The 27,988-nt window shown below is 42.7% G+C and overlaps 1 protein-coding gene across 3 annotated transcripts in view; it reads left to right on the top strand.

The window, feature by feature from the left end:
• Positions 1-27,614, top strand: part of LOC141102947 (SRSF protein kinase 3-like) — a 76,140-nt gene extending 48,526 nt beyond the window's left edge. For 2 of the 3 annotated variants that reach the window (XM_073592006.1, XM_073592004.1), the window contains exons 2-12: positions 4,959-5,046; positions 7,319-7,427; positions 7,645-7,732; positions 9,554-9,643; positions 12,929-13,033; positions 15,665-15,815; positions 18,336-18,430; positions 21,657-21,764; positions 22,422-22,491; positions 24,462-24,554; positions 27,362-27,614. In XM_073592006.1, coding sequence (XP_073448107.1) covers positions 4,998-5,046; positions 7,319-7,427; positions 7,645-7,732; positions 9,554-9,643; positions 12,929-13,033; positions 15,665-15,815; positions 18,336-18,430; positions 21,657-21,764; positions 22,422-22,491; positions 24,462-24,554; positions 27,362-27,546 — 1,143 coding nt within the window. In that variant the 5' untranslated portion in view covers positions 4,959-4,997 and the 3' untranslated portion in view covers positions 27,547-27,614. Of the gene's footprint in view, positions 1-4,672; positions 4,877-4,958; positions 5,047-7,318; positions 7,428-7,644; positions 7,733-9,553; positions 9,644-12,928; positions 13,034-15,664; positions 15,816-18,335; positions 18,431-21,656; positions 21,765-22,421; positions 22,492-24,461; positions 24,555-27,361 lie in introns of those variants that run through there. The other variant, XM_073592005.1, reaches the window with a different exon arrangement.
• Positions 27,615-27,988: the final 374 nt, after the last annotated feature.

Raw genomic sequence — 27,988 nt, 5'->3', positions numbered from 1 at the left:
GCAAGTCTAAATCCATTGCATATCCCCAAAATAATTGAATTATGCCTCATTTCAGGATAGTGGGCATAGCAATGAAAATCATTCCTTTACAACATGGTTAACTGGACATCTAAAACTGCTGATATGAAGCAGAGATATAGCCCAATATTATAGGGCCATCAAAAAAATGGGAAAGCCTTTGAGTCAGCAAGTTATACCAACAAGCAAAGATGCTGCCTCTCACCTTATAATGGTAATGACAGAAAGTATCCTTGAGGCCAGAGTCCATTGATGTCCTTTGAAAGTTAAAAACACAGCTATACAGCTGTTTTGCCTTGTGTAGAGGGAAGCAGCAAAGACTCTTTAGCCCTCATTCACGAGGGGGTACCGATCTGAAGGTCCATGCAAAGAGTTGTCTTCAGCCGCCTAGGGTGCACAGGTGTTCTGTGCAGGGGTGTGCAGGCAGCCTGTTGAAACCAATACCAGGCTGCCTCCATGACCTCCATGTGCATCCTGGAGTGCACATCTGTGTGGGTCCAATGCACAGATCAGGTTGCAGACTGCTTTGAGATCCATGGATTGGACCTGTGCAAATGTGCACTCCTGAATGCGCCTGTCTCATTGATCTGTCTCATTGATTTCACCAGGCTGCCTGCACGGCCCTGCATGGAACACCTGTGCACCCCAGGCGGCCGAGGATGGCCCTTCACAGGGGCATATGTGTTGGAAGTGCAAGAGTACATACTATCCACTCTGAACTATAGATGGCGCTGTAGTGATATACTGGCGTCTGTGTGTTTATATACTGTATGCTTGTATATTCTGCACAGGAAAGAGTTTTTTTTTCTCTCTGCTCTCTCCTGTAATGCTGTTCTCATACATGTACGCTGTTCTCCTATACAAGTACAGCTGAATTCTACATTCATCAAGATCTCATTTTATCATATAACCAACAGTCAGCACACCCATGAAAATGAGGCCTTAAAGTGCACTTTTTCCCCGTCTCTCCTTCAAACCTTTTACTCCCCTGTCTGTAGCCAGGCCAAAACTCTAGGGCAAAACTGTTTTTTTTTTTTTCATTTTGGAAAGAGTAAGGCAGTGCTTTATCCCCTGTCAATTTTTTTCCTTCTGTGTCCCACTGGATATATTTCCATTTACTTCCTATCCCATTGCCACAACAGGAAGTGAAATTAAATCCATCCAAATTGAGGCTAATCCCTGGTAGTCAGCAAGTCAACCAGAACTAGTCTCCCCATTGAAAGATTTCCCCTCTATTCCTGTTCTGATGACCATTCAAAATTCTGCATTTTCTTTTACTTTTGCTTCTGGTAATAATGTTCCCCAAGACAAATAGAGAGAGTGAATCTCCCTAACTGAAACACAAACAGCATTAAAAACCCGACAGATCTTCTAACCCCTCTCCACGCTATTCAAAACAAAAAAGTGTTGCCTTCAGGTAGACATATCTGCAGCCAGGGCCGGTGGAAGGGTTTTTGCCTACTTAGGCAAGGGTGCAATCTATGAGCCGAGAGTTGTGTGTGATCCTGGCAGCAGCTATTGCCCACCCATGGGGTAGGTGGGATTGTGCGTTCTGAATGGTCAGCTGTCTCTGATCAGATGGTCACCCTCTTCCACCCTCTCGCCCGGCTGACCTGTCACCCACAGGCGGACTCTATCTTCCCAATCTTCTCTTCTTGTCCTCAGGGCGGCTGGTGTAAGGATTTTTATCCACACAGGGTGCCAGGATATAAGGGGCGGTGCACAGTGCATTTTACCCCCCCCCCCATCATGGCATCATAAGGCGGCTGCCTTATGCTAGCGTTGGCCCTGTCTGCAGCCATGGTTCCCAGCATGGGAATCCCTGTTTACCAGTTCAGGTACGATTCAGGTCCGAATTTTTGCCTGAATGCAATCTGGACCCGAACCTGTGTATACCGGCTCCATTAAGAGCTGGTCACACTCGCCTGTCCTGTGAATTGGATGCGGGGAAACATTTATGTGAACCCAGACTTATACTTTAGGGACCATTCCAAAATAAAGGTACTGGGACTTCTTGGGAATTAGCAAGTGAGGCAGTCAGATGTTGGAAATGCATGGCAAAGCTCCCTTAGAAACTTCCACCCAAAATGTATTTCAAAGTGTTGCTTGGAGGAATTTTTAATGACCCTGGAGAACAGTTTATTGTCCTTGGATAGTACTACCCAGTGAAGGTGCTAAGTTTGGCTTACCAGCTTTACATATAATGCTGTTGTAATAATATAATTCCTTACATATTAACATGCAATGTGTCTCTTCCTCAGAGTAACAGTAATTACAAAATTAAAGGTCTCTATTTTGTCACAATAAAGTCCTACAGGGTAAACCTATGCCCCTGACTTTAATCCTCGACATGAACTTGTATTAAACAAGACTCATCTTCATCATTCATGGATTTGCGGGATAGGAGACGACTGAGCTCTTGGATTACATGTAATATTTCCGATTAACCCAGCAAAATGCAGGCAGCTTTAAGTAATTTAAGGATAATAGTACAATCTGCACGGTCCTATCTCATGACATATGGATGAAGTCTTAAAGGGGAGGATAAAGTGTGATGGTGAGCCATAATGTAGAAGTAACTGTCTATGGAACAGCCACGGCTCACCCTTCAAATGCAAGAAAGACGTTGATTGGCTGCTAGGGTGGCAGCAGAATCTCCTAAAGCAACTTTTTGTTCTGTAACATTTTTAAAAATGGAATAAAAGCTCAAAAAGGGAAGATTTGGCATGGTATAGATTTTAAAAAATATGTAGAAATGTTAATTGTAACCAAGAAACACCCTAGGGCAGTGATGGCGAACCTTGGCACCCCAGATGTTTTGGAACTACATTTCCCATGATGCTCAACTATACTACAGAGTGCATGAGCATCATGGGAAATGTAGTTCCAAAACATCTGGGGTGCCAAGGTTCGCCATCACTGCCTTAGAAGATCTACCTTTTGTCTGAAAATTCTGATAAATAAATAAATGAATTCTTGATAAATATCAGTGCACTACCTAGCATGTGAGTGTGCCTAGGCACTTCTGTTCTTACAGCCCCATAACTGTATAACTGCAGTGCAATATTTAAGGCCTTGGCTATGACTGCTAGTTCCAGGAGATTTGGAATGAGATTTGGTGGGGTCATTACTGTGCTGCTCACTGTTCTAATTGATGGAGGCTCTGATATGAGGAAGCAGATTTACTGCTACAGGGTGGCCATGCTGTGCAGAATTGCAGAATATATATATATATATGTGATTCTGTACTTCTGGGTAGGGGGTACATGCGCGTGCCACTTCTGCTGTGATTTGTCACAGCAGAAGCTGATCAGCAGGTGCCAGCCAATGGATGTCTGCTGGCACCCATAGATCGTCAGAAAAACGCACAAAGTGGGGCTCTGCCTATGTAAACAAGGCAGAGCTCCGTCCTGACAGGGGGGGAAGTGATGAATTTTCTTTCCCTTAGTAAATGCACCACACATAGTACACACAAGCACTGGCTAGGCACACATTTAACCCCTTGATCGCCCTAGATGTTTAACCCCTTTCCAGCCAGTGTCATTAGTACAGTGACAGTGCATATTTATACAGAGCTCCCAACTGTCCCTGATTTCGAGGGACTGTCCCTGATTTGGAACAATGTCCCTCTGTCCCTCTTTCCTCCTCATTTGTCCCTCATTTTGATCTGATCTATATAGTTGTATATAAAATGCACTTTTTATCTTTCAAAAAGTGTTTCTCAGTGCTAAATCTTTCCTCCCATTTCTAAATTGCTGCATTTGTAAATTTTGAAAGCCAATATAAAGGAACAGTAGTGGTAAAAAAAAAAAAAAAAAAGCCCTTGTGGATTTAATTAAACTTTTTTTGGTTAAAGTGGTTGTAAACCCACTTTTTTAGACTTCTACCTATAGGTAAGCCTAGAATAAGGCTTACCTATAGGTAGTGGAAATATCTCCTAAACGTGCACCGTTTAGGAGATATTTCACTTGTAGTCCGCCAGAAATTCCAATGGCACATGCGCGGGGAAGAAACAAAACGAAGTGCCGTTTCTTCCCTAGCCTATGCCGTTAATCGCAGCTCCCGTGCGCATGCGCGGGAGTGACGTCACACGGCTCCGCCAAATCACAGAGCCGGAGTCCGTGGCCCGGAAGGAAGAGGACGAGAGGATGGACGCTGCCCACACAGGGGACATCGCTGGATTCTTTTGCAGGTAAGTGGCACATAATGGGCTAGTATGCGATGCACACTAGCCCATTATGCTTTTCATTTGCAAGCTGCAGCAGTGAGCAAAAGAGGAAGTAAAACCCTTCGGGGTTTACTTCCTCTTTAGTTCTCCTTTAAAGTGGTGTGACATGGGGCGTGTCCTCTGCCTACATACGTTTGCTAGTAGGTGTCCCTCATTCCCATCTCAAAATGTTGGGAGGTATGTTTATAGCATTGAACACTGTATTAGTGTGCCCCCCCCCCCACCACACTTGCAGCAAACTGAATGTCATCCAGTTAGGCTTTACATCTCATTCCTTTAACTCTTTCATTTGCCATGCATCTATTTCTCTAATTCCTCACTAATGAAGGAAAAGATTTTAGAAGCTGAGTACATCTGGAAAATCCCTCTCTGCTCCTTATCCTGCAGAATAAGAAAGCCTCCCGCTGTATAACTGGATGTCCGCCAGGGCACAGGGGCTAGGCAGGTCAGCATGACATCACTGCCTTCTCCATTAGCACTATCCTCGCTCAAACATCTGAGCTTCCCCGTGCCAGAAGGAAATGCCAAACTTCTCCACAGGCCTGGCACATCTCTGACTTGTCGGAGACCTGAGGACAGGTTAAAAGGGTCCTTGAGGACAAGAGGGGAGGGCATCCACAGACAGATATGGTAATAATCAACTCACAGAATATCATATGAGGCAATGTAAGTGGATGTACAGACTAATGTGTACTAAATGCGTGTGTTTCAGGGGCAAGCATCCTGCTTAGAGGCAAATACATCTTTCACTATGTCTACTAAAGATCTGGACCAGGAGAATCCTGCAGAATATTGCCAAGGTAGGTCATCAGAGCACTTTGGAGGTGATACATTGGCTATGGGGGAAATGTATTTTGTTTGCATTTGACCCAGCTCAGGTTTTCATGGGTTTGGGCGTCTTTGCAAACCTTTAGCATCTGAAGTGCTTGAGATGCCTCATGGGGATCGCAGTCCCTTTTTGTTCCCTGTAAAAGAGGCCCAAGACAAATATCTGCCTCTTTATGGGTGCCCTTAAAGTGTAGTCATAGAGGGGATGATGTGCTGAAATTGAGGAGAGAAGGAAAGGTTGGTAAAGCTAACCATGTCATGACCATGCAAAGATGTCCAGATAAAATTTAGCAGCGTCATTATGTGTCGGGTAACTCAACAGTACCTTTATGATTAGTTTGCCAATATTTTTAAAAATTTGTTTTTAAGGAAATATAGGACTTTTTGTTTGTTTGTTTTGTTTCTTTTTAATAAATGCCTTGTTGTTTTTTTATCATCAGCCGGCAAATTGACAAAAAACGTTGAAAACTGCATTCTGGTTATTATACACATGGCCGTTTTTAATTTTATTTTTAACTCTTGATTAAGTTATTTAAAAAATTGAATTGCACTGTGACAGCTGTAGCCTGTTCTATCTCTCTATGAGCTGGTCTATTTGTAAACAAATCCCATATGATCTCCATGATTGGGGATTAACATGATTAACATGATTAGCCACTTGCCACCAAACGACATACTGGTTTGAGTGGTTATCCCAGGGTCAGGGCTGCAGCTGCAATCATGACTTCGGTATCTTTTTTTAGAGCTAGTGATGCTCTACAATGTAAAAGCGATCCAAGCGACTAATTAACCACTGGATCGCTTTTGCAGGCAGCGGGAGGGGTCTCCCCCCCCCCCCCACCGCTGCCCTCTGGTGCTTCTCCTGTCCTACTGGGCAGCCCGGGATTAATGCCGGCAGTTCCGCCAGCCGATCATGGAGCTGATCGGGGATATCTCTATGGTCTAAGACAGTGGTTCTCAACCTCAGTCCTCAAGTACCCCAACGGGCCATGTTTTCAGGTTTTCTTTACTTTGCACATCTGCTTTAAATCAATATCAATGACATGGTATTGATAAGAGCTATTTTATCTAAGGGAAGATCCCAAAACATGGCCTGTTGGGGGTACTTGAGGACTGAGGTTGAGAACCTCTGGTCTAAGAGACCGGAAGCAATGAGTATTTTGTCACTTCCAGTTTGTACGGAGTGTAAACAATCCATTTTTATTTTTTTTTTGCAAAATTCTTTATTGAGTTTAACACAAAAATTATACACAACAGTACAAGAAAAACCGCCTTCAGCGGAGAAAACAAAAAAGAAGTACAATACAGGAAAAAAACAAAACATCTGCCTCGTCAACATTGCACAATCAATAGCCTCCATCAGGAGGTGAGTAGGTATCAAGATCAGTGAGGTTCCGCCCTCCTCATACCATTATTGTGAGGATACAAAGAAATTTCCAAGCACTCCCACCCACCCCAACCATGGAATAACACCCTAGAGAGACAACGTGAATGAAATAAATTAAAAACATCCCATTTTTGGATTGGGATAGCATTTGTTCAAACCGATCTTGGTTTGATCAGATGCTTTTAAGGGCAGATGAGAGATCTGGATGTCTCATTAGAGGACCTGTCACCATCAGCTGTCAGAGACACACAGGTGATGACCCCTAATTCTAAAACGAAATGTAGGTTAACATTCTCTCAACATGGAGAACTGTACCTGAGAGTGTTGATCATGGGTGTCAAGGCGTTATGGTATTTTATAAGTCTGATAATATTCTCTGCATATTACCCTACTAAGTAAACCCTGTCTCTTGCACCAGTTGAGGTGTGCCTCTGCAGTGGTAATCTCTGGCAATTTTGTCTATGGCTCTTGTGGAAGAGTTTGGAATCACCTGATATTTCAGTTTTTGATGCTGGAGGATTTAGCCAAATGACAGTTTCTTATATCTGATGGTGACCCTTTTGGTATGGTCTCTGCTCATTAGTAGGATCTGCACCTGCTGTGGCCATTACAGGGGTTCCCACCATCTGTTGGGGCTGCTGACATCATATGCAAAATGGCAGCGCCCAGCAGTCTCAGGACCTTTAGATGTCTACACAAGGGAGGCTTTTACAGGCAAATAACATGCATAAAACACATTAAATGCACTAGTAACCTTATGAAAATATTGTTTGTAGAATTGAATGGTCTGAAAACAGGGTCCCTTTTAAGAGTATACTTTATTTCATTGTATATTCCATGTATGTGAATCCTTACAGAAGGATACCACCCGGCACAAATGGGTGAACTGCTGAACAGGAGGTACCAAGTCATGCACAAGGTCGGATGGGGCTATTTCTCCACAGTGTGGTTATGTCGAGACTTGCAGTAAGTCGTACTTCTTACATTATCTATTCAGTTTGATAGCCATCATTACATACTGTAAATTTGGTCATACTACCTTTGTAGGCAGCAGACAGATAGGCAAGACACTCTAATGCCAACCAAAATAAATACAAACAATCCAAAACACATTTTTGGTGCTGTGTAAAAAAAAAAAAAAATTGCATGACTGATTACTTCTCCGAAAATGTTTCCTTTGCAGGATGAAGAAGCGTGTTGCGGTGAAGATTTCAAAAAGCGGGAAAAAGTTTAATGAAGCCGCCATGGATGAAATTGCGCTGCTTAACTGTGTAATAATGCAATGAGGGCAGTTTGTGGGGTTCCAAGGCCAAAATGACTGCTACAATCCAGATCTTCTTCCGTTTAGCTTTTTTTGGGGCTTTTTTTTTTTTTTTTTTTTTGTCAAAAGTACTCAACATCTATAATTCATTAAAAAGTGCTCTGATTGTAATGTGCCAACTAATTTACATAACATTTCAAAAAAGACAGAAGAAATCAAATGCACTGTCTTTGTGATCTGTTGCGGGTGCCAAAATATTGGATCCCCCAAACGCAGATCGCAAACACAGTGCGTTTGCAGACACCAGATCGGATGCTACTGAAGTACTATGCGATTTGGTGTGGTGCATATTTTAAAAGCAGTGCATGCACTGGTTTTTGTGCGTTTCAGTGCAATTTGCAGCCCATTCAAGTGAATGGGCTGCCTAATCATGCTGCAGGGGAACGCACAGGATTCTAGTGTAAACCAGCCCTTCAATAAGAACTTCAGTCCCCCTACTGTTGGATCCCCCCCAACCTTACCGGTACTGCCATCTTTGATGGTCCGGCACATTTGTAGATGTACCGAAGTGCCAAGCATGCATGGGTGCACAAATGTGGCACGATTAAGAAGGTACAGGATTTTCTGTTTGCTCCCTGCAAGTGTAGATTCTTCAGCTTGTGTAAAAAATTAACAGAAAGTCCTGTACCTTACTAATTGCTCACACACAAATGGGCGCACACAGGCATGCACAGACATGCCTGTGTTTCCTCAGATTAGGCGACCTGTCAGAATGTGTAACGGAAGTGACATTTTTTCACCACCATCTTGCTACACCCCGCACTCCTCCACAGTAAGGATACACTGAGAAGGGGGCAAGCGGACATCTTGTTACATCCACCGGAGTTTTGCACTTCACACTTATAAATAACAGTAAACGGAGCTTATATGGTGAAATACAGTATTTAGAAGTCCGTCAGACTGTTTACATGTTGAATTATAAAAGCAGCGCTGTTCTGTCAGATTAGCAAACCTGTGAGATCAGCAGATTTGCCGCTGCTTTTATAATCCAACATCTAAACAGTCCGTCGGATTTCTAAATCCTGTATTTCACCTTATAAGCTCTGTTTACTGTTAAAAATAAGTGTGAAATGCAAAACTTCGCTGGGTGTAACAGGATGGCCACTTGCCCCCTTGTTAGTGTATCCTTACTGTGAAGGAGTGCGGGGTGTAGCAAGATGGCGGAGAGGGAACGTCACTTCCGTTACAATATCTGATGGGTGGCCAAATCTGCGCACACGTGGTTTCGCGTAAACCTAATTCTCTCCTAGGTGAGAATTGAGGAAGTACAAAACAGCAAAAAAAAAAAGTTTAAAAGTTTAAAAAAAAAGTAAAAAATGTTTTTCCATTTGTTACAGAGGGAGGGGGCTGGAGCCAGATACAAGCAATTCATTTTTTGGGGTGAAGGTTTACTCTAAGCTGGCCATAGAACCTGCCAACCAGCTAAATATCAATCAGTGTGTGGCCATCCTTGCTCAACAGAATTTGATTGTTTAATCGACAAAGGGACAGGCTAGAAAACATTTCTCGTTTTTCATAGGCTGCAGTGGCTGATGAATATATTCTGATAGCGGCAGGTCAGGTTTAGCCTGCTGGCTGAATGAAAACAAACTACCCGTCTATGGCCATCTTTATGCATCTTAGTGGAACGGCATATTGATGGTCTTTGCTCCTTTACACCCTGATCCCCCTCTACTTGGCACACCTCTGTATGCATGTTTGTACAGTTGTTTGCTTGAATGATGGAGTGTAGCTTTTTGCTATAACCAAGCTGGTATCTTTTCGTTTGCAGGTGAATGGGGCGCGCAAAAAGGATTCGCAAGGAGAAAACATCATACGATTTCTGCAGGACTTCAAACTGATTGGAGAAAATGGCCTCCATATCCTAATACTAAAAAAAGACAACTGATTCTTTTTAGTGGTATCTCATTCTAAAGATGACCAGACAGGTTTATTCAATTAAGTGGTGCCAAGGGTAGGGCCCATTCACACCAGCTCCAGTATATTGCTCTTATGCTGGTTACATTGGTAGTGGTGGTGTGGTGTATTGCAATGTTTACTTTTTTTCAACTTTATTGAAATGTCACAAAATCACATTTAACCCTATACACTGCAGTGCATTGACATGTGGTGACATGCTTGGATTTTTTTTATGCAATACATTACACACCACAGCACATGTATGGTATGAACAGGGCACATAGAGAACATTTGTTTTGTATCTGCCCCTGGGTTGAGCCTGTGTTGATGCCAATCAATGCAGCCCGATGCATCGGGTGTGATTGAGCACTAATGATAGGTTGCACTAGCAAAAAATGGGTTACTGCATACCTCCCAACATTTTGAGATGGGAATGAGGGGGGACACCTACTAGCAAACGTATGAAGGCATAGGGCATGCCCCCTGCCACACACCCTTAAAGGAGAATCAACCAAGAAATAAAAGGTTAATTAAATCCACAAGGGAGTTTTTCTACCACTACTATTCCTTTATATTGGCTTTTAAAATTTACAAATGCAGCAATTTAGAATTTAGATGAAAGGTTTAGCACTGGGAAACACCTTTTGAAAGATAAAAAGTGCATTTTATATACAACTATATGGATCAGACCAAAATGAGGGACAAATGAGGGGGACAGAGGGACATTGCTCGAAATCAGGGACAGTCCCTCGAAATCAGGGACAGTTGGGAGCTATGGGTTACTGCACTTTTTAAAATCACCATTGCTCTTGAAGCTGTGCCATTCTATAGGCACAGATGTAGCTTGATCTGTTGTGCTGGTATCCACAATGGTATCTATAATGTGCTCTTTGCTGGCCTCTGCAGGAGAGCTGCTGCCATGACATGTAGGATCAAACAGCCACTTTAGGGTACTGTAACTGCTGGTTAACCAATCAGCTTAAACCTGTAAATGCAGATTAGGAAATAAAAAAAAAAAAAAAAAAAATACATTTGATGTTTTTTCCCTGATAATGCAGCCACTTTTTGTCTTCCCAATAGAAGCTCTATGGACCAACATAGAAGCTAAGCTGGTATTATTTTTACCATGCAGCATTGGCCTCCAGAGCTTGTTTTCCACTGTGGATGTTCTCTGCATGGAATTGCTTTCCCAATATTTACCTGAATTTCCCAGAACGTTTCCAGCCACAAAAACATACTGCTAGCTACGACTTCCTTCCCCTAGTGTGTATGACTGTGGTCATAAATAGACTAATCTCCTCCAGTGGTAGGGAGGGACCCAATGTGTGTAGTGTTCTTGATAAGGTTCCATGGCCTACGTAATGTTACACAACTAATAATTTAATAGATAAATAATAGAGCCATAAGTCATTCTGGTCATTTCTTGCTTTTAAATAGGTGAAATACTGTATGTATCACTAGCCGAACCTAGCCGAGTACACTCGGCTATCTGTATATGGGCGGTGCTCGCTCCGCTCACAGTCACGCCCATCCCGGGCAGGACTACGAGTGGAGCCGAAAGTGGCCGAGAGCCGTCGCAAGTCATGGCTATGTATTTCGGCGCCGGCGGCGCCATTTTCAAACTCGGCCGGCGATCGCTCCGCTCATGGTCAGCGGGGGAACGCAGGGGATCGGCGTAGAACACGCACCCGCGATTTTCCCCTGATTTTAAGGGAAAAGGTATGTGTTATACGCCGATAAATATGGTACTTCATTTTTTTTTTAATATTTTTTATTATAAAAGTAAAAGAAGCAAAATAAAACTAGTGCGATATTTGACACTGTTTTTGATAAAGGAACGCATCAATATCTGGTTGGATGATGTAGTAGCAATTCTCAATGAATTCTCAAGGTGCTCATCAGATATTTTGGTTGGAAATCCTTGCTGGAGTCCATTTAATGAAAATTAATTTGGAGGTGTGGTTTAGAGCTACTTTGATTGATAAAACATTTTAAGATTGCTGTTTATAAGAAGCATCAGCTGATGTGAACCATGCCTTGCAAAAAGGAGCTTTCTGAAGACATACGATCAAGAGTAGTTGATGGCAAATTACTGCAGAAAAACAGTTAATTTCAAGGGGTTCACATACTTTTTTTGAATGAACACAAGCTTTCCTCTGATTAGTTGAGGAGGAAATCCAGGAGGATGACATCACAATCTCCATTTCACCCATTTAGAGGAAGCATGGTATTTGTTCACAGAATAAAAGGCTCCCTGTGAATGGCTTGATTTTGTTTAGGGAGTGAGATGGAAAGTTTCCTTCCCACTATTGGAACACAGCCAATGCATTGGTTAGTGAAGAAAATAATTTTATGAACTAGCAAGAACAGTGATTTTCAATCTTTTTGAGACCAGGGGCCGGTAAATTCTTCCCAAACCCAACAGTAACAAATACATTTTATAGTGACCCACGATAAATTCTTAAGGGTCTCCGCTCAGGCTGTCAAGGTCCGATGAGTTGGATCGCCGTTGACTAATGAGGGTGCAGGCTTAGGAGAGGTCTGTTCAGACCCAAAGCATGCTGCAGAGATAGGAAGAGATTGCCTGACCGCCACACACCTCACCCATCCCCAGTGGTTAGCAGGTAAAAGCAGTCTCAACTCGATTCATTCAGGCCATGCACTCAACATGTTTCACCCTGCCCTGGCTTAGAGGCACTATGGAGGTTAAGGGCTCTCAGGGGACCCTGGAAGATTGGGGGGCATGATGGGAGCTGGGAGGCACTGTGGGAGGTTAAGTGATCTGGAGCTACTTAGAGGCCCTTAACAAGGGAGGCCAAGGCCCAGTGGCTGAAAACCAATGATCTAGGTTAAATGACTTATACGTAAGATGTCATTACTAATTTCTCCTAAATATTCTATTCCCCTGGCCTCTACTGATCCCATGTCATTAGTACTTTGGGCCCTTGAGCAAGGATGCAGATTAGAAACGCTGATGTTGCTCCTTGGATGCTTCATCCAAGGTAGTAACTCAAGATCCAGAAGACAGCGAGGCAGCAAGCATTTTCAGAAGAAGGTCAGTAATGGTGGCCTTCATATAAGCATCCTTCATAAAGATTTACAATATTATTTCTCTGTGGCATTAGATCGTAAGCTCTTCAGGAGAAAAGGGCTGATATAAATGGCTCGATATTCTCTGTGCTGCAGGATATATTGATAATAAACATCATAATCATTAATAATGAGTCCTTAACTAAGGTGTCCACATGTGTGCCTTGTGTTTGAGTTGCTAGGACCATCTCTCCTACACTTGATGAGGAACTATGGACCTAAGGGGCTACCACTGAGCTGTGTAAAAAGAATTATACAACAGGTATATCTTTTGTACATATTTATTCCCAGGGCTTATTACATTGTATACTGAAAGGGATGTCTCATTGCAACTCCCTTCTTTTATCTGCATACAGATCTGCCGTAACCCCAACTCTCTAAGATAAGAAATAGATTAGTAGAAAGTATGCAGGCAAAGGACATACCTCTTGCCACAGTAGATACACAGGCCACAAAGAATCCATACATAAAGAGACCCTGTCAACAACTTGCACATAAAAACACAAAAAAAAAAAAATCAGTATTTTAAATGCTTTCTTGCAGTGTTTTTTTTTTTTTTTCTTTTTGTAATTTATTCTTTATTCACTTGCTATGTGCCTTCAAAGTTGCAAGCAAATGTGAATTATCCAGGAAGAGTCAATTCCCTAGCACAGCCCCCTCCCTCCTTCAACATCATAGCCTGCTCCTCTTTTGGGAGTGTCTAACTACTGTCTGTGCTGGCCCAGCTCCTCTGCCCCTTCCTTCACCTAGCTATATAATCTTTTATGTAGCTGCCAAGGGACTTGAGTTTGCTGGGGCTGCTGACCTATTTTCCAAGATGGTGGCACACAACAGCAGACTTAGGCCTTTTGGAGGTCTACACAAGGGAAGCTTTTATAGAGAAATAACATGCATACAATACACTAAATGAACATAAAATGTTATGGGAAGATTTTAGTTGAAATCAATATTCTGGTGACGGGCTCTCATTGGGACTACTCTCCTGGAAAATACCTAAATATACAGATGAAATACATACAGTGCCTTGAAAAAGTATTCGTACCACTTAAAATGTTCTACATTTTGTCATGTTACAACCAAAAATGTAAATGTATTTTATTGGAAATTTATGTGATAGACCAACACAAAGTGGCACATAATCGTGAAATTGAAGGAAAATGATAAATGTTTTTCAACATTTTTTACAGAATAATTATATGTGAAAAGTCTGGCGTGCATTTGTATTCAGCCCCCCTGAGTCAATACTTTGTAGAACCCCCTTTCACTGCAATTACAGCTGCAAGTCTTTTTGGGGATGTCTCTACCAGCTTTGCACAACTAAAGAGTGACATTTTTGCCCATTCTCCTTTGCAAAATAGCTCAAGCCTTGCCACAGATTCTCAATTGGATTTAGGTCTGGACTTTGACTGGGCCATTCTAACACATGAATATGCTTTGATCTAAACCATTTCATTGTAGCTCTGGCTTTATGTTTAGGGTCGTTGTCCTGTTGGAAGGTGAACCTCCACCCCAGTCTCAAGTGTTTTGCAGACTCTAACAGGTTTTCTTCTAAGATTGCCCTGTATTTGGCTTCATCCATTTTCCCATCAACTCTGACCAGCTTTCCTTTCCCTGCTGAAGAAAAGCTTCCCCACAACATTCTGCTGCCACCACCATGTTTCACAGTGGGGATGGTGTGTTCAGGGTGATGTGCAGTGTTTTCCGCCACACACAGTGTTTTGCTTTTAGGCCAAAAAGTTCAATTTTGGTCTCATCTAACCAGAGCACCTTCTTCCACATGTTTGCTGTGTCCCCCACATGGCTTCTCGCAAACTGCAAACGGGACTTCCTATGGCTTTCTTTCAACAATGACTTTCTTCTTGCCACTCTTCCATAAAGGTCAGATTTGTGGAGAGCACGGCTAATAGTTGTCCTGTGGACAGATTCTCCCATCTGAGCTGTGGATCTCTGCAGCTCCTCCAGAGTTACCATGGGCCTCTTGGATGCTTCTCTGATTAATGCTCTCCTTGCCCAGCCTGTCAGTTTAGGTGGACGGCCATGTCTTGGTAGATTTGCAGTTGTGCCATAATCTTTCCATTTTTAGATGATGATTTGAACAGTGCCCCGTGAGATGTCCAAAGCTTGGGATATTTTTTTATAACCTAACTCTGCTTTAAACTTCTCCACAATTTTATCCCTGACCTGTCTGGTGTGTTCTTTGGCCTTCATTATGCTGTTTGTTCACTAAGGTTCTCTAACAAACCTCCTGAGGGCTTCACAGAACAGCTGTATTTATACTAAGATTAAATTACACACAGGTGGACTCTATTTACTAATTAGGTGGCTTCTGAAGGCAATTGGTTTCACAAAATTTTAGTTAGGGGTATCAGAGTAAAGGGGGCTGAATACAAATACACGCCACACTTTTCACATATTTATTTGTAAAAAATCTTGAAAACCATTTATCATTTTCCTTCCACTTCACAATGATGTGCCAATTTGTGTTGGTCTATAATATAAAATCCCAATAAAATGCATTTACGTTTCTGGTTGTAACATGAGAAAATGTGGAAAATATCAAGGGGTAGGAATACTTGTTCAAGGCACTGTATAAGGGCCAGTTCACACTATTTGCAGTGACTGGCATTTTCCAGCACCTGATCAATGCTAGTTACTGACAAGGGCACATAGAACGTAATCCTATGTGCTCCATTCACAATACAATACTGGTGTGATCTGGTGTGGCCATCTTCATGGGGCTTACAGCTATACACCCAAGAGCTATAGGAGTCCTGGGTTGGCCTACATTTTTTTTTCTTTCAATAAAAATAACAGTAATAAACTGTATTTGTTTTACTAAAATGTATAACATATTTTAGATATTTAAAAAATAATTTTTGTTTTGTCTTCTAAGGTGCTCCAAGGTCTGGGCTTTTTACACACGAAATGTCGTATCATCCACACGGACATCAAACCAGAAAACATACTGGTGTGCGTGAATGAGGACAATCTGCAGCGGTACATGGAAGAGGCCACCATCTGGAACCAAAATAGAATCAGCGAAGGTATCCCTTAGGGCTCTTTTAGAAGGACGGCCGTAAAAGCAGGCAGCTGAGCCGTGGTTTTACTGCTCCCGGAGATGCTCGTCCGAACTGTCACAATACAGCTCAGATATGGCTGTACATATGCTGCAGCCACGATGCTTTGTGGCCCACAACATTTTCAACAAGGGGTGCAGAGTGTCACAAGCGGCACCGATTACAGCATGGTAGTTCTGCATTACACGGATAAATCAGGCAGAGAGTAGGCAATTGTCCTCTAAAGGGTGCTCTAAATGCAAAACACTTTTCAGAGGGCACTGCAGTCCACTGTGGGTGTGAAAGAGCCCTTATGAGCCAGTCATTGCAGTTCTAATGTCATCTTGTAATGAGGTTCAGATTGGCCATATTGCATCCTCCAGCTACAGCCTTGCATAGGGTTGACACCTGTCCGGGATTCACCCGGACAGTTTGGGTTTGGAATCATGCGTTCGGGTTTCAGACCACCTGAAACCCGGACACATTATTCAGACAGGACTATGGCTTCCCAGCAGGGTTGCTGGCTGCAGTTGTGTAAGCGGAGAGTCTGTTTGTTACACTCTCTCTCACAATGCCCAAAGCCATCACTAACAATCCACCCCCCCACACACAGACGGGAGAGGAGAGAGGGCTCGATCTACTCCTCTTCCTCCCGCCTCTACCTCTCTGTGTCTGCCCAGGCGCTGTGCCTCAGAAAAGGAAAGTGTGGTCTGGAAATTTGAAGTCCAGCAGCCTCAGATACATCTGGATGAGAGGTGCTGACTGCCAAGGTGTTAGTGAGCCCCCCATCCATCCATCCATCCATCAATCCATCCTTGTCTGTGACTGAAGTCCCTTCTCTCTCCTGCCTTTGAGTGACTACACTAAGGTAAATCAGGTTTCTCAGAGCTCCCCTTTACATCAGAGTTATCAGTGTTCCCACTTACATCAGGGTTCCCAGAGCTGACTTCCCAGAGGGTTCCCTTATGTTAGAGTGCCCAGAGTTCCCCCTTATATCAGAGTCTGCAGAGTCCCCCAGGGGGAACTCTGCGAGTTCAGATGTAAAAAGGGAACTCTTTGGATTCAGATGTAAAACTCTGTGGACTCTGATGTAAAGGGGGACTCTTGTGATTAACTTAATATGATTAGAAATGTTATTGAATTGCAAAATAGCAAAATACATACATTATATGTATAATTTATACTATTAAAAAAAATAATTCTGTGCGCCGCTAAAGTGTTCGGGTTTGACTTGAAGAAAAGATTGCAACCCTAGCCTTGCACCACTTCCATATGACTTCCAGCAGCAGATGTGCCTGCACTATGCCCATCCTGCCCCTCTCTATGTGCCATCCCAGGACAGCTCCAACAGCTGGATTGTCTCCTCTTGGATTTTCTCTTTATAATACTTTCCCAGCTATCTTCTGTGAACTTTGCAAAACCTCCTCCCTTTTTAATGGTGATAAGGAAAGGGGGAGACGTTTGTAGTCAAAACCAGGCGGAGCAGCATAGGCGTGCGCACAGGGTGTGCCAGGTGTGCCTGGGCACACCCTAATCGCCTTGTGTGGTGCATGTTCCCCCCTGTTTAGACCACTAATATTTCATCACAAAAAAAAAAAGTTACAAAATAAAATACTTTAAAAAGAATAAAAATAAAACTACTGACACTGTCCACTGCCCTACTGACACCATCAGTACATATACACATGCATATGTATTTGAGCTTTGGGGTGCACACCCTAATGCAAGAGGCTGCGCACACCTATGCGGAGCAGCCAAGTGTGACAACATTGCTCCTCCATAAATACCCTATAGTGAGTGAGTTTTGTTACCCTAGGACAGGAAGTGTGATACTGGTGGGATCACCATGTGTAAAAAAAGAAAAAAGGCTTTAAAAAGAAAACCAGACACCACATCTAATGCCGCGTACACACGACCGGTCTTTCCGTCGGACCGAAGTCTGACGGTCTTTCCGACGGACTTCCGCGGAAACAGACTTGCCTACACACCAAAGTCCGTTCGTTTAGAACGTGATGACGTACGATGGGACTAGAAAAAGGAAGTTCAATAGCCAGTAGCCAATAGCTGCCCTTGCGTCGTTCTTGGTCCGTCGGAATAGCATACAGACGAGCGGTTTTCCCGATAGTAACGGAGTCCATCGGAAAGATTTGAAACTTGTTCTATTTCTAGGTCCGTCTGAATTTTCGAAAAAAAAAGGTCCGATGAAGCCCACACACGATCGGAATGTCCGACGGAATGGTTCCGTCTGACCTTCTCTGCCGGAAAGTCTGGTCGTGTGTACGCGGCATAAGGACTGGTAAGCTGAAATTTGTTGCATTTTTGTCTTTGGGTTTAGATAGGCTTTACGTTATGTTTAGGCTCTGCGATGACATAGATGAACCTGTATTTAGAGTTACCCTAAAAAATTTGGACTTACGTCACATTGTCATCATTTTACAAATGAGGAATGTTGCCTATTGACCGTGTCTTTTACTGCATAAACCACTTAATTTCTTTGTATCATTTCAGGGGTTGATGCAAACTTCCTAACTCACCTGTTTGAAACTGGAAATGTGGACATGCTGGGGGTTAAAATAGCGGACTTGGGAAGTGCATGCTGGACAGTAAGTATTCCCCAACATAGAGGGTATTGTACATAGTTACAATGGTCCAGCTTGGGTCATTGCAACTATACATATACACCTTACCAGGTCAATGCCCCTGAAATCTGGATCTCCACTTGCTTCCAAGGTTCAGTGCTGAGGAGCTGCCCCGCTGCATTCTGAACACAGAAGGTTGGCGCCATTCAGAAAATGCTTTTCTCTTTAGAACATCCATTCTAAGGGTGTCCCTATTGAAAAAATAAGTCAACAGTCTTATCTCAAGACAATGATAGTGTTCCAACTGAAAGAACCCAACCTACAGATCTTTCCCTAAAGCCTACACATTACAGTTTTTTGTCATTGGCTGAGAGCGCTGATCAGGAGTCGGTCAGCTGCTGGATTTTCCAGTATGCACGTCCATCATAGACCAACATACACACAGGCCGAATGCCATACACATGGGCCATATACAACATTTGGCCCGTGTGTATGGGGCTTAAGGCCGGCCTTAGATGGACCGATTTTCTTTCTTGCAACCACGGGTTGGGGAAGCCGTCCCCGCTGGGAGAATACAGTGATTATTGCTAGCGGCTATAAAAGTCACTAGCAATAAGCCCATGTAAAATCCAACTGGCTGGTTGGACCTAAGGTGATCGATTGATCATCTTGGGTACATTCAACCCACCCATACATGGTTCAAATCTCAGCTGGTTCCTGTTGAACCGGCTGAGCTTTGAACCTGTAATGGCCGGCTTTACTCTTTTAGTTCTATTTTTAGTTTTGTTAGGAGTGTCTGCTTCTTTTGTTGCTTCCAATAAAGCTGGTAATACACTTTACAATCTGATTGTAACTTAAGGACCTACCTAAGCAATTGCTTCAATTTCCTTACAGCCAGGCAAGGCCTTGCGCTACATACCTGTTGGTAGAAATAAAGGGGATGGTTCAGTCAGATTATAACATTAATACTCAGTTTAAGATTTACATAAATTAGGAAAGCACCAATCTAAACAAACCATTTCATTTGTCCTCAGTCAGGCAGGCCCTGCACTGCATAGTCACTGGCAGATCCAAGGCTGGGTTCACACTATTGCGTGTTTTCCCGCATCCAATTTGCATGTCAGAAGATTGTGACCGGCTCTCAATGAAGCCGATTCACACATCTCCGGAGCGGCTGCGGAGTGAATTGCACAGGAGTCCTGTGCGTCTTCTGGTCCGTTTCAGGTCCCAATTCAGCCAGTAGTTTGGACTGAAATCAGACCTGAAATTGTGAACAGGGACGCACCGGACCCCTGCTGTGAGCCGCTCCATATGGCAGTGTGAACCCAGCCTAAAGGAAGTTGTACAACTTGTAATGTGTATGGTATAACCCGACAGATTATGGTGAGGTGGTCAGTTGACAGCTTTCTGATCCTTTACTACTACAAGCACTGGACCATAGTTATCTAATGCCATTATGTAACATGTAAAAATAAATGTCTGCAAATTATAGGATGCATTTCTATTGTTAGAAACATTTTAAGGCTTGGACTGATTTTATTCTTTTATTTTTATTTTAACAGTGGAAAACTTTATTGAGATGTTTTAAAGTACAAAGCATCACAAAATATTAAAAGCAATGCCACAAGTATCATAAATAAGCACAATATAGATATAGAAGTGCAGAATCGATATAAATGTATAAGAAAAAGAAAAATGCGCAACAAAAAAATATGAGTAAAAATGTGACAATAGGCTATTAACAGTGTGATTATGATGAGACACTTAATTTAAAAAGGGCAATGAAAAACTCTTAGAGCCCTTTCACACTGGGGCGGGGGCGGCGTCGGCGGTAAAACGCTGCTATTATTAGCGGCGTTTACCCCCCGCTAGTGGCCGAGAAAGGGTTAAATACCACCGCAAAGCGCCTCTGCAGAGGCGCTTTGCCGGCGGTATAGCCGCGCCGTCCCATTGATTTCAATGGGCAGGAGTGGTGAAGGTGCGGTATACACTCCGCTCCACCACCGCTCCGAAGATGCTGCTGGCAGGACTTTTTTTACCGTCCTGCCAGCGCATCGCTCCAGTGTGAAAGCCCTCGGGGCTTTCACACTGGAATGAAAGCAGCGGCACTTTTGGGTCGGTTTGCAGGCGCTATTATTAGCGCAATAGCGCCTGCAAACAGCCCCAGTGTGAAAGGGCTCTTATATTTTGTAGTCCAAAGACTACTGTGATGATAGTGTCCAAAAGGATAAACAAATGTTACCAACAGTGTAGCAATATAACAATGTAAATGTTATATCCAGAACTTCATGAGGCATCAGGGAAACATTAAACGATTAAAACGATTATGTTCTGTTCCTTGAATAATCAAAGCAAACAGCGCCGCTTACCAGATCAGGTGGATCTCAAATTATAGAGGTCATAGGGGCATACACAGGAGGGATGGGATCGCCAGCAGATAAAAACGATCAGCAATGACAGAAATCTTCCTCCTTCTCCTGCTCCACGCTGTTGCAGTATTGATTTCCCGGATCTTCCAAAGGTAAAGTACTCCCAGCAAGGGTATGTAGCATAAGGAGGCCTCCTTTCTCAGTTGATGCCTTCTATGGGGAAACGCGTAGGGTGGAGCTTTAGATCGTGACATCATCATGCATCAGCTGGCTGGCTTGAGCCGCGGCTGTGTTTGAATTGTTTGCATGCCACTCGTGTTGGATGTCAGTGCTGATGAGAAACTTTTTTTAATAAAGTCGTTTTAAAAGTACTGCAGCATGAAGCCTCTCTCTTCTATCTTATAATACATACGCGTGCTGGGAGTACTTTACCTTTGGAAGATCCCTCCTGTGTATGCTCGTATGATCTCTATAATCTCTATAATTTGAAATCCACCTGATCTGGTAAGCGGCGCTGTTTGCTTTGATAATTTGTGGAACAGAACATAAGAGTTTTTCATTGCCCTTTTTTCATTAAGTGTCTCATCACAGTCACACTGTTAATAGCCTATTGTCACATTTTTACTCATATATTTTTGGTTGCGCATTTTTCTTTTTCTTACACATTTTTATAAGCTGGATATTCAGATTTTTGTTTGATGCTGCCCCTCCCCTCCCCCATTCATTTTTGCACATTTTTCAATTTTTAAATATTATATATGCACATAATTAAGGTGTAGCGCAGATTCCCCCTTTTTTATCAGAATCTATATAAACCTTACAGAAATATAGTTCAGAGACATGTCAGGGAAAATTATTATTTTTTCTGTATTCATTTCCAGTATAAACCTTTTTCTGAAGAGATCCAGACGCAGCAGTACCGAGCACTGGAGGTCCTTCTGGGCTCTGGATACAGCACCCCAGCTGACATATGGAGCACTGCATGCATGGTATGTACTTCAATCAACCTTGGACAATATATGCCAGCGATAGATAGATAGATAGATAGATAGATAGATAGATAGATAGATAGATAGATAGATAGATAGATAGATAGATAGATAGATAGATAGATAGATAGATACTAGTTCAACTTGATGCAACAAGGACAATAGTGATAGGATCAATTTAAAAGTCCACTCAGTTGTCACATAATCATCTGTAGCCAGAATAAGGAATATTTTCACAGTGCCTCTGGGTGGGAGGATAGTCTTAATTCACAGGACTATGTACCGTACAGCTTCCCTCTCTAAAGCTGTACGGTACATAAGCTTTTGGGGTTTTCTTTTCTTCATTCAGCCAGCCAATGAACAGATTCCTCCATCCACACAAGTGTGCTCGATAGAGGAATCCTCCCCGCTGAGACACTGTAATCTGACAATGGGACTCTCTGCTGACAGAATACACTGATCAGCACTAGCCCATTCAACAGAAGTCCTCCAGTTAGGTTTTCCATCTACCATAAATATAAATTATTTTTTATTTTATTTCTCTTTTTTTGCTACTACAATGGTTAACGGTGTAAGATGTAAATGGAAAGGCAACTGTTATTTAGTAAAAGTATATTGCTATATACAGTGAATGACAAGGATCTCTTCTTTCCATAGGCATATGAAATGGCCACATCCTATTACCTTTTTGAGCCACAAGCTGGAGAAAACTTCACAAGGAACGATGGTATGGATGTAATGAGCAGTCTGTACGGGTCATATTATGGAAGGGATGTAATGAGCAGTCTGTACAGGTCATATAATGGAAGGGATGTAATGAGTGGTCTGTACAGGTCATATAATGGAAGGGATGTAATGAGTGGTCTGTACAGGTCATATAATGGAAGGGATGTAATGAGTGGTCTGTACAGGTCATATAATGGAAGGGATGTAATGAGTGGTCTGTACAGGTCATATAATGGAAGGGATGTAATGAGTGGTCTGTACAGGTCATATAATGGAAGGGATGTAATGAGTGGTCTGTACAGGTCATATAATGGAAGGGATGTAATGAGTGGTCTGTACAGGTCATATAATGGAAGGGATGTAATGAGTGGTCTGTACAGGTCATATAATGGAAGGGATGTAATGAGTGGTCTGTACAGGTCATATAATGGAAGGGATGTAATGAGTGGTCTGTACAGGTCATATAATGGAAGGGATGTAATGAGTGGTCTGTACAGGTCATATTATGGAAGGGATGTAATGAGTGGACTGTACAGGTCATATTATGGAAGGGATGTATTGAGTGGTCTGTACAGGTCATATTCAGGAAGTAGTTGCTTTCCCAAAATTAACGAACTAAACTTTCTGATAAACCAGTAGCTAGTTGTATCATTCAGGTCACCAGCAAAACTATTTGCACAAAGGGTCCAGTCTCCCTCATGGGCTTAAGTCCCTTGTTCATTCCTTTGGTGCTGTCCAGTTTTTGGCAATAAAGTTAGACTCTCACAATTAAGGAACTTTGGTTGGCAAATAAACAAGAGAGTACTCAGGTCCTAGCAGGGGTCAAGACAGGTGGCAAGCAAGAGTAGTCGTGTCCTGGTAGGGGTCAAGACAGATAGTAAGCAAGAGAGTAGTAAGCTCCAGGCAGGGGTCAAGACAGGTGACAGGCAAGAGAGTAGTCAGGATAGCCCAGGTCAGCAACAAACAGGCAACTGGCAAGTATGTATTTTAGTTCTCAGGTAGTTGGCTATAAGATACAGCACCAGCCACTTCAAAGGTTGGAATTTATATACACCTCTGGTCAGTGGACATGCCAGTGTCGTCATTGGAAACTCTGGAAGTCCTGGAGGTAATGGAAGTCTGAGGAACCCTGGAAATCTCAGCAGGAATCCTGCAAGACCCCTCAGGCATCCAGCAAATGCTATAACAGCTCTCATGACATTTGTGACACACAGCAATATAGGTTTTCTAAAGCAGGCTCTTTTCTGTTCAGATTACCTCTGGGTGATACCATTAAACTATATCTTACATGACATTTGGCCAAGTTTAAAACACAACTCTGCACAACTGAAAATTATCCCTTGCAATGGGGCTAGCACTGTTGCTTGTGCTCTCAACCAAACTGTCAAGCCATCAAAATGGCTGGTGTCATATCTGATCACATGTGCAGCACCATGGCAACCACAGATCAAGCAGAGGCTGTAAAGGATAGGAGGGTTTAGTTCTGCTTTAACAGTTCAAACCAGTGGCGGTGCGTCCATTAGGGACGCTGGGGCACCGCCCCCCTCTGTCACGCCACCCCCCTATATGCAGTATGGATAGATTCATGCATAGCAATATATCCCAAACAATATTTACCTGCATTTGATAGGCACAGTGGCTGCATTTGACGGGCACAGTGGCTGCATTTGACGGGCACAGTGGCTGCATTTGACGGGCACAGTGGCTGCATTTGACGGGCACAGTGGTGGTATTTGAGGTGTTTTTTCAGTATTTTTAAGAATTTTACACCCCCCCAAAAAAAAAAAACATTTTGGAGCACCAGCCGCCACTGGTCCAAACAACAGAACTGCTTAATGGCGTCACTCTCTATAAAGCTTCACATTCATATACAAAATCCCAAACAATATTTACCTCTGTAAATTCTCCTACAGACATTCCATGCATAGTATAGAAAGGTTGACTAATCTCCACTTTTACATTTTTGTTTAGATCACATTGCCTGTATGATTGAGCTGCTTGGGCGCATACCACCAAAAATCGCTTTTTCTGGGAAAAACTCATCAACCTTTTTTAATAAACAAGGTAAATGCAGTGGAAATGGTCAAATGATAATTCGAGTATTTTCACTTAGGTAGGATCTCAGTAGAGTCTTCAGATACTGCACACACAAATTAAAGTATATGTCAGGGCAGAGGAAAAAAAAATCATATTCAGTCCATCTCTGCAACACAAATATTTCACTACGTTTTATCCCTTTAAAATGCTGTCAATCTGTCAGAAATCCACTGTGATCCTAATGTCTGTTTTAGGCTGACCACACTGCGCTCTGCTGCACTGAAATCCTGAGTAGTGTTGCCATCCCTGCCTGCTGTACTATAGCACTCTATATTGTGAAGGATTTGCGGCATGTGTGCCAGCAACTGTACATTGCGATTTGTCACAAGAGTGTCACAGTTTCTGCACCTTTTAAAAAAAATATTTGTGTTAAACGGCAAAAGGAGCAAGAAAGGCGCAACAGGCTCGTACATTACCTTAAAAACCATTTACTGATGCAAGAATAAAAATATAAATCTCACAAAAGTGAGTACACCCCTCACATTTTTGTAAATATTTTATTATATCTTTTCATGTGACAACACTGAAGAAATGACACTTTGCTACAATGTAAAGTAGTGAGTGTACAGCTTGTATAATGGTGTAAATTTGCTGTCCCCTCAAAATAACTCAACAGACAGCCATTAATGTCTAAACCGCTGGCAACAAAAGTGAGTACACCCCTAAGTGAAAATGTCCAAATTGGGATTTTCCCTCCCCGGTGTCATGTGACTCGTTAGTGTTACAAGGTCTCAGGTGTGAATGGGGAGCAGGTGTGTTAAATTTTGGTGTTATCGCTCTCATTCTGTCATACTGGTTACTGGAATTTCAACATGGCACCTCATGGCAAAGAACTCTCTGAGTTCTTAGAGGATCTGAAAAAAAAATGATGCTCTACATAAAGATGGCCTAGGCTATAAGAAGATTGCCAAGACCCTGAAACTGAGCTGCAGCAGGGTGGCCAAGACCATACAGTGGTTTAACAGGACAGGTTCCATTCAGAACAGGCCTCGCCATGGTCGACCGAAGAAGTTGAGTGCACATGCTCAGCGTCACATCCAGAGGTTATCTTTGGGAAATAGACGTATGAGTGCTGCCAGCATTGCTGCAGAGGGTGAAGGGGTGGGGGGTCAGCCTGTCAGTGCCCAGACCATACGCCGCACACTGCATTAAATTGGTCTGCATGGCTGTTGTCCCAGAAGGAAGCCTCTTCTAAAGATGATGCAGAAGAAAGCCCGCAAACAGTTTTCTGAACACAAGCAGACTAAAGACATGGAATACTGGAACCATGTCCTGTGGTCTGATGAGACCAAGATAAACTTATTGGGCTCAGATGGTGTTAAGCGTGTGTGGCAGCAACCAGGTGAGGAGTACAAAGACCAGTGTGTGTCTTACCTATAGTCAAGTATGGTGGTGGGAGTGTCATGGTCTGGGGCTGCATGAGTGCTGCCAGAATTGGGGAGCTACAGTTCATTGAGGGAACCATGAATGCCAACATGTCCTGTGACATACTGAAGCAGAGCATGATCCCCTCCCTTCGGAGACTGGGCTGCAGGGCTGTATTTTAACATAACGACCCCAAACACCTCCAAGACGACAGCTGCCTTGCTAAAGAAGCTGTGGGTAAAGGTGATGACTGGCTAAGCATGTCTCCAGACCTAAACCCTATTGAGCATCTGTTGGGCATCCTCAAATGGAAGGTGGAGGAGCGCAAGGTCTCTAACATCCACCAGCTCTGTGATGTCATCATGGAGGAGTGGAAGAGGACTCCAGTGGCAACCTGTGAAGCTCTGGTGAACTCCATGCCCAAGAGGGTTAAGGCAGTGCTGGAAAATAATGGTGGCCACACAAAATATTGACACTGTGGGCCCAATTTGGACATTTTCACTTAGAGGTGTACTCACTTTTGTTGCCAGTGGTTTAGACATTAATGGCTGTGTGTTGCATTATTTTGAGGGGACAGCACATTTACACTGTTATACAAGCTGTACACTCACTACTTTACACTGTAGCAAAGTGTCATTTCTTCAGTGTTGTCACATAAAAAGATATAATAAAATATTTACAAAAAATGTGAGGGGTGTACTCACTTTTGTGAGATACTGTATGTATGTTTTTCCTCAATGCTATAATTGGCAGCTTTTATAGGGAGGAGGCAGCAGCAAAGTGAACCTTGTTTTCTCATGCAAGGTCCACTTCAAATGTTACATTACACAGCAGAAACATTGGTAGAATATACAGTATATGCACTATATATAGTAAACCTAAACTTTAGGGTCTCTGCTCCTGCATATATGTCCCCCATTCAGTGTGTTCCACTGAGGGTGCAGGTCTGGCTAGGAGTCCACCCTGACTGTAATCCACAGAACAAGTACACAAAAATCTCAGAAAAAGCCCAGTGTGTAATAGGTAATAGCAGCCTCAGCCCAACTCCATCCATGCCACGCCCCCGACATGTTTCGCCCCACCCACAGGGCTTACCTCAATGACTAAGCCCAGTGGGTGGGGAAAAACATGTCAGAGGCATGGCTTGGATGGAGACTGGCTAAGTCTGCGATCACCTATTACACGCTGGGCTTGTATGGTGTGCGGTGGGTATTATCTACCAATATATATGTAGATATATAGGCTGTATATGTATATATATACACACATATACATATATATATATATATATATATATATATATATATATATATATATATATATATATATTATATATATAATATGCACACATTTTTTTTGTGTTATTTTCTTGTTCATTTATCTTTAAATATGAATCTCCTCCTGGGCAGGTTACCTCCTCCGTGTCCCATACCTGTACCCCTGCGGTCTTTATGACACTCTGGTGAGCCGCCACAAGTGGCAGAAGAACGAGGCCCTCATATTTGCCAGCTTTCTCCTACCCATGTTGGATTATTCTCCAGAAAAGCGAGCCACGGCAGAGAAATGTCTTCAGCACCCTTGGTTACAAAGCTGATACCTGGCTGTGTTCTTTTATGTTTTTATTTTTGTACTTTGTATAATTTGATTAAATATTCAACAAGCTCCTGGTCTGTTTCTTGGTAATGACTGGTTAATGCTAGGACCTCAAAATCATTTTGATTTTCATGTATTTTATTGAGATTTTATATGATAGACCAACACAGAGTGGCACATAATTGTAAGGTGGAAGGAAAATGATAAATGGTTTTCAACATTTAAACAAAAATATGTGAAAAGTGTGGCGTGCATTTGTAATCAGCCCCTATTACTCTGATGCCCCATAACAGAAATCTAGTGGAGCCAATTGCCTTCAGAAGCCACCTAATTAGTAAATAGAGTCCACCTGTGCGTAATTTAATCTCAGTATAAATACAGCTGTTCTGTGAAGCCCTCAGAGGTTTGTTAGAGAACCTTAGTGAACAAACATGATTATGAAG

The sequence above is a fragment of the Aquarana catesbeiana genome, linkage group LG07 (assembly GCF_042186555.1).
Source record: "Aquarana catesbeiana isolate 2022-GZ linkage group LG07, ASM4218655v1, whole genome shotgun sequence".
In the NCBI taxonomy this organism is placed as follows: domain Eukaryota; kingdom Metazoa; phylum Chordata; class Amphibia; order Anura; family Ranidae; genus Aquarana; species Aquarana catesbeiana.
The sequence above is the reverse complement of the archived record's forward strand: the minus strand, read 5'-3'. Positions and strand labels throughout refer to the sequence as shown.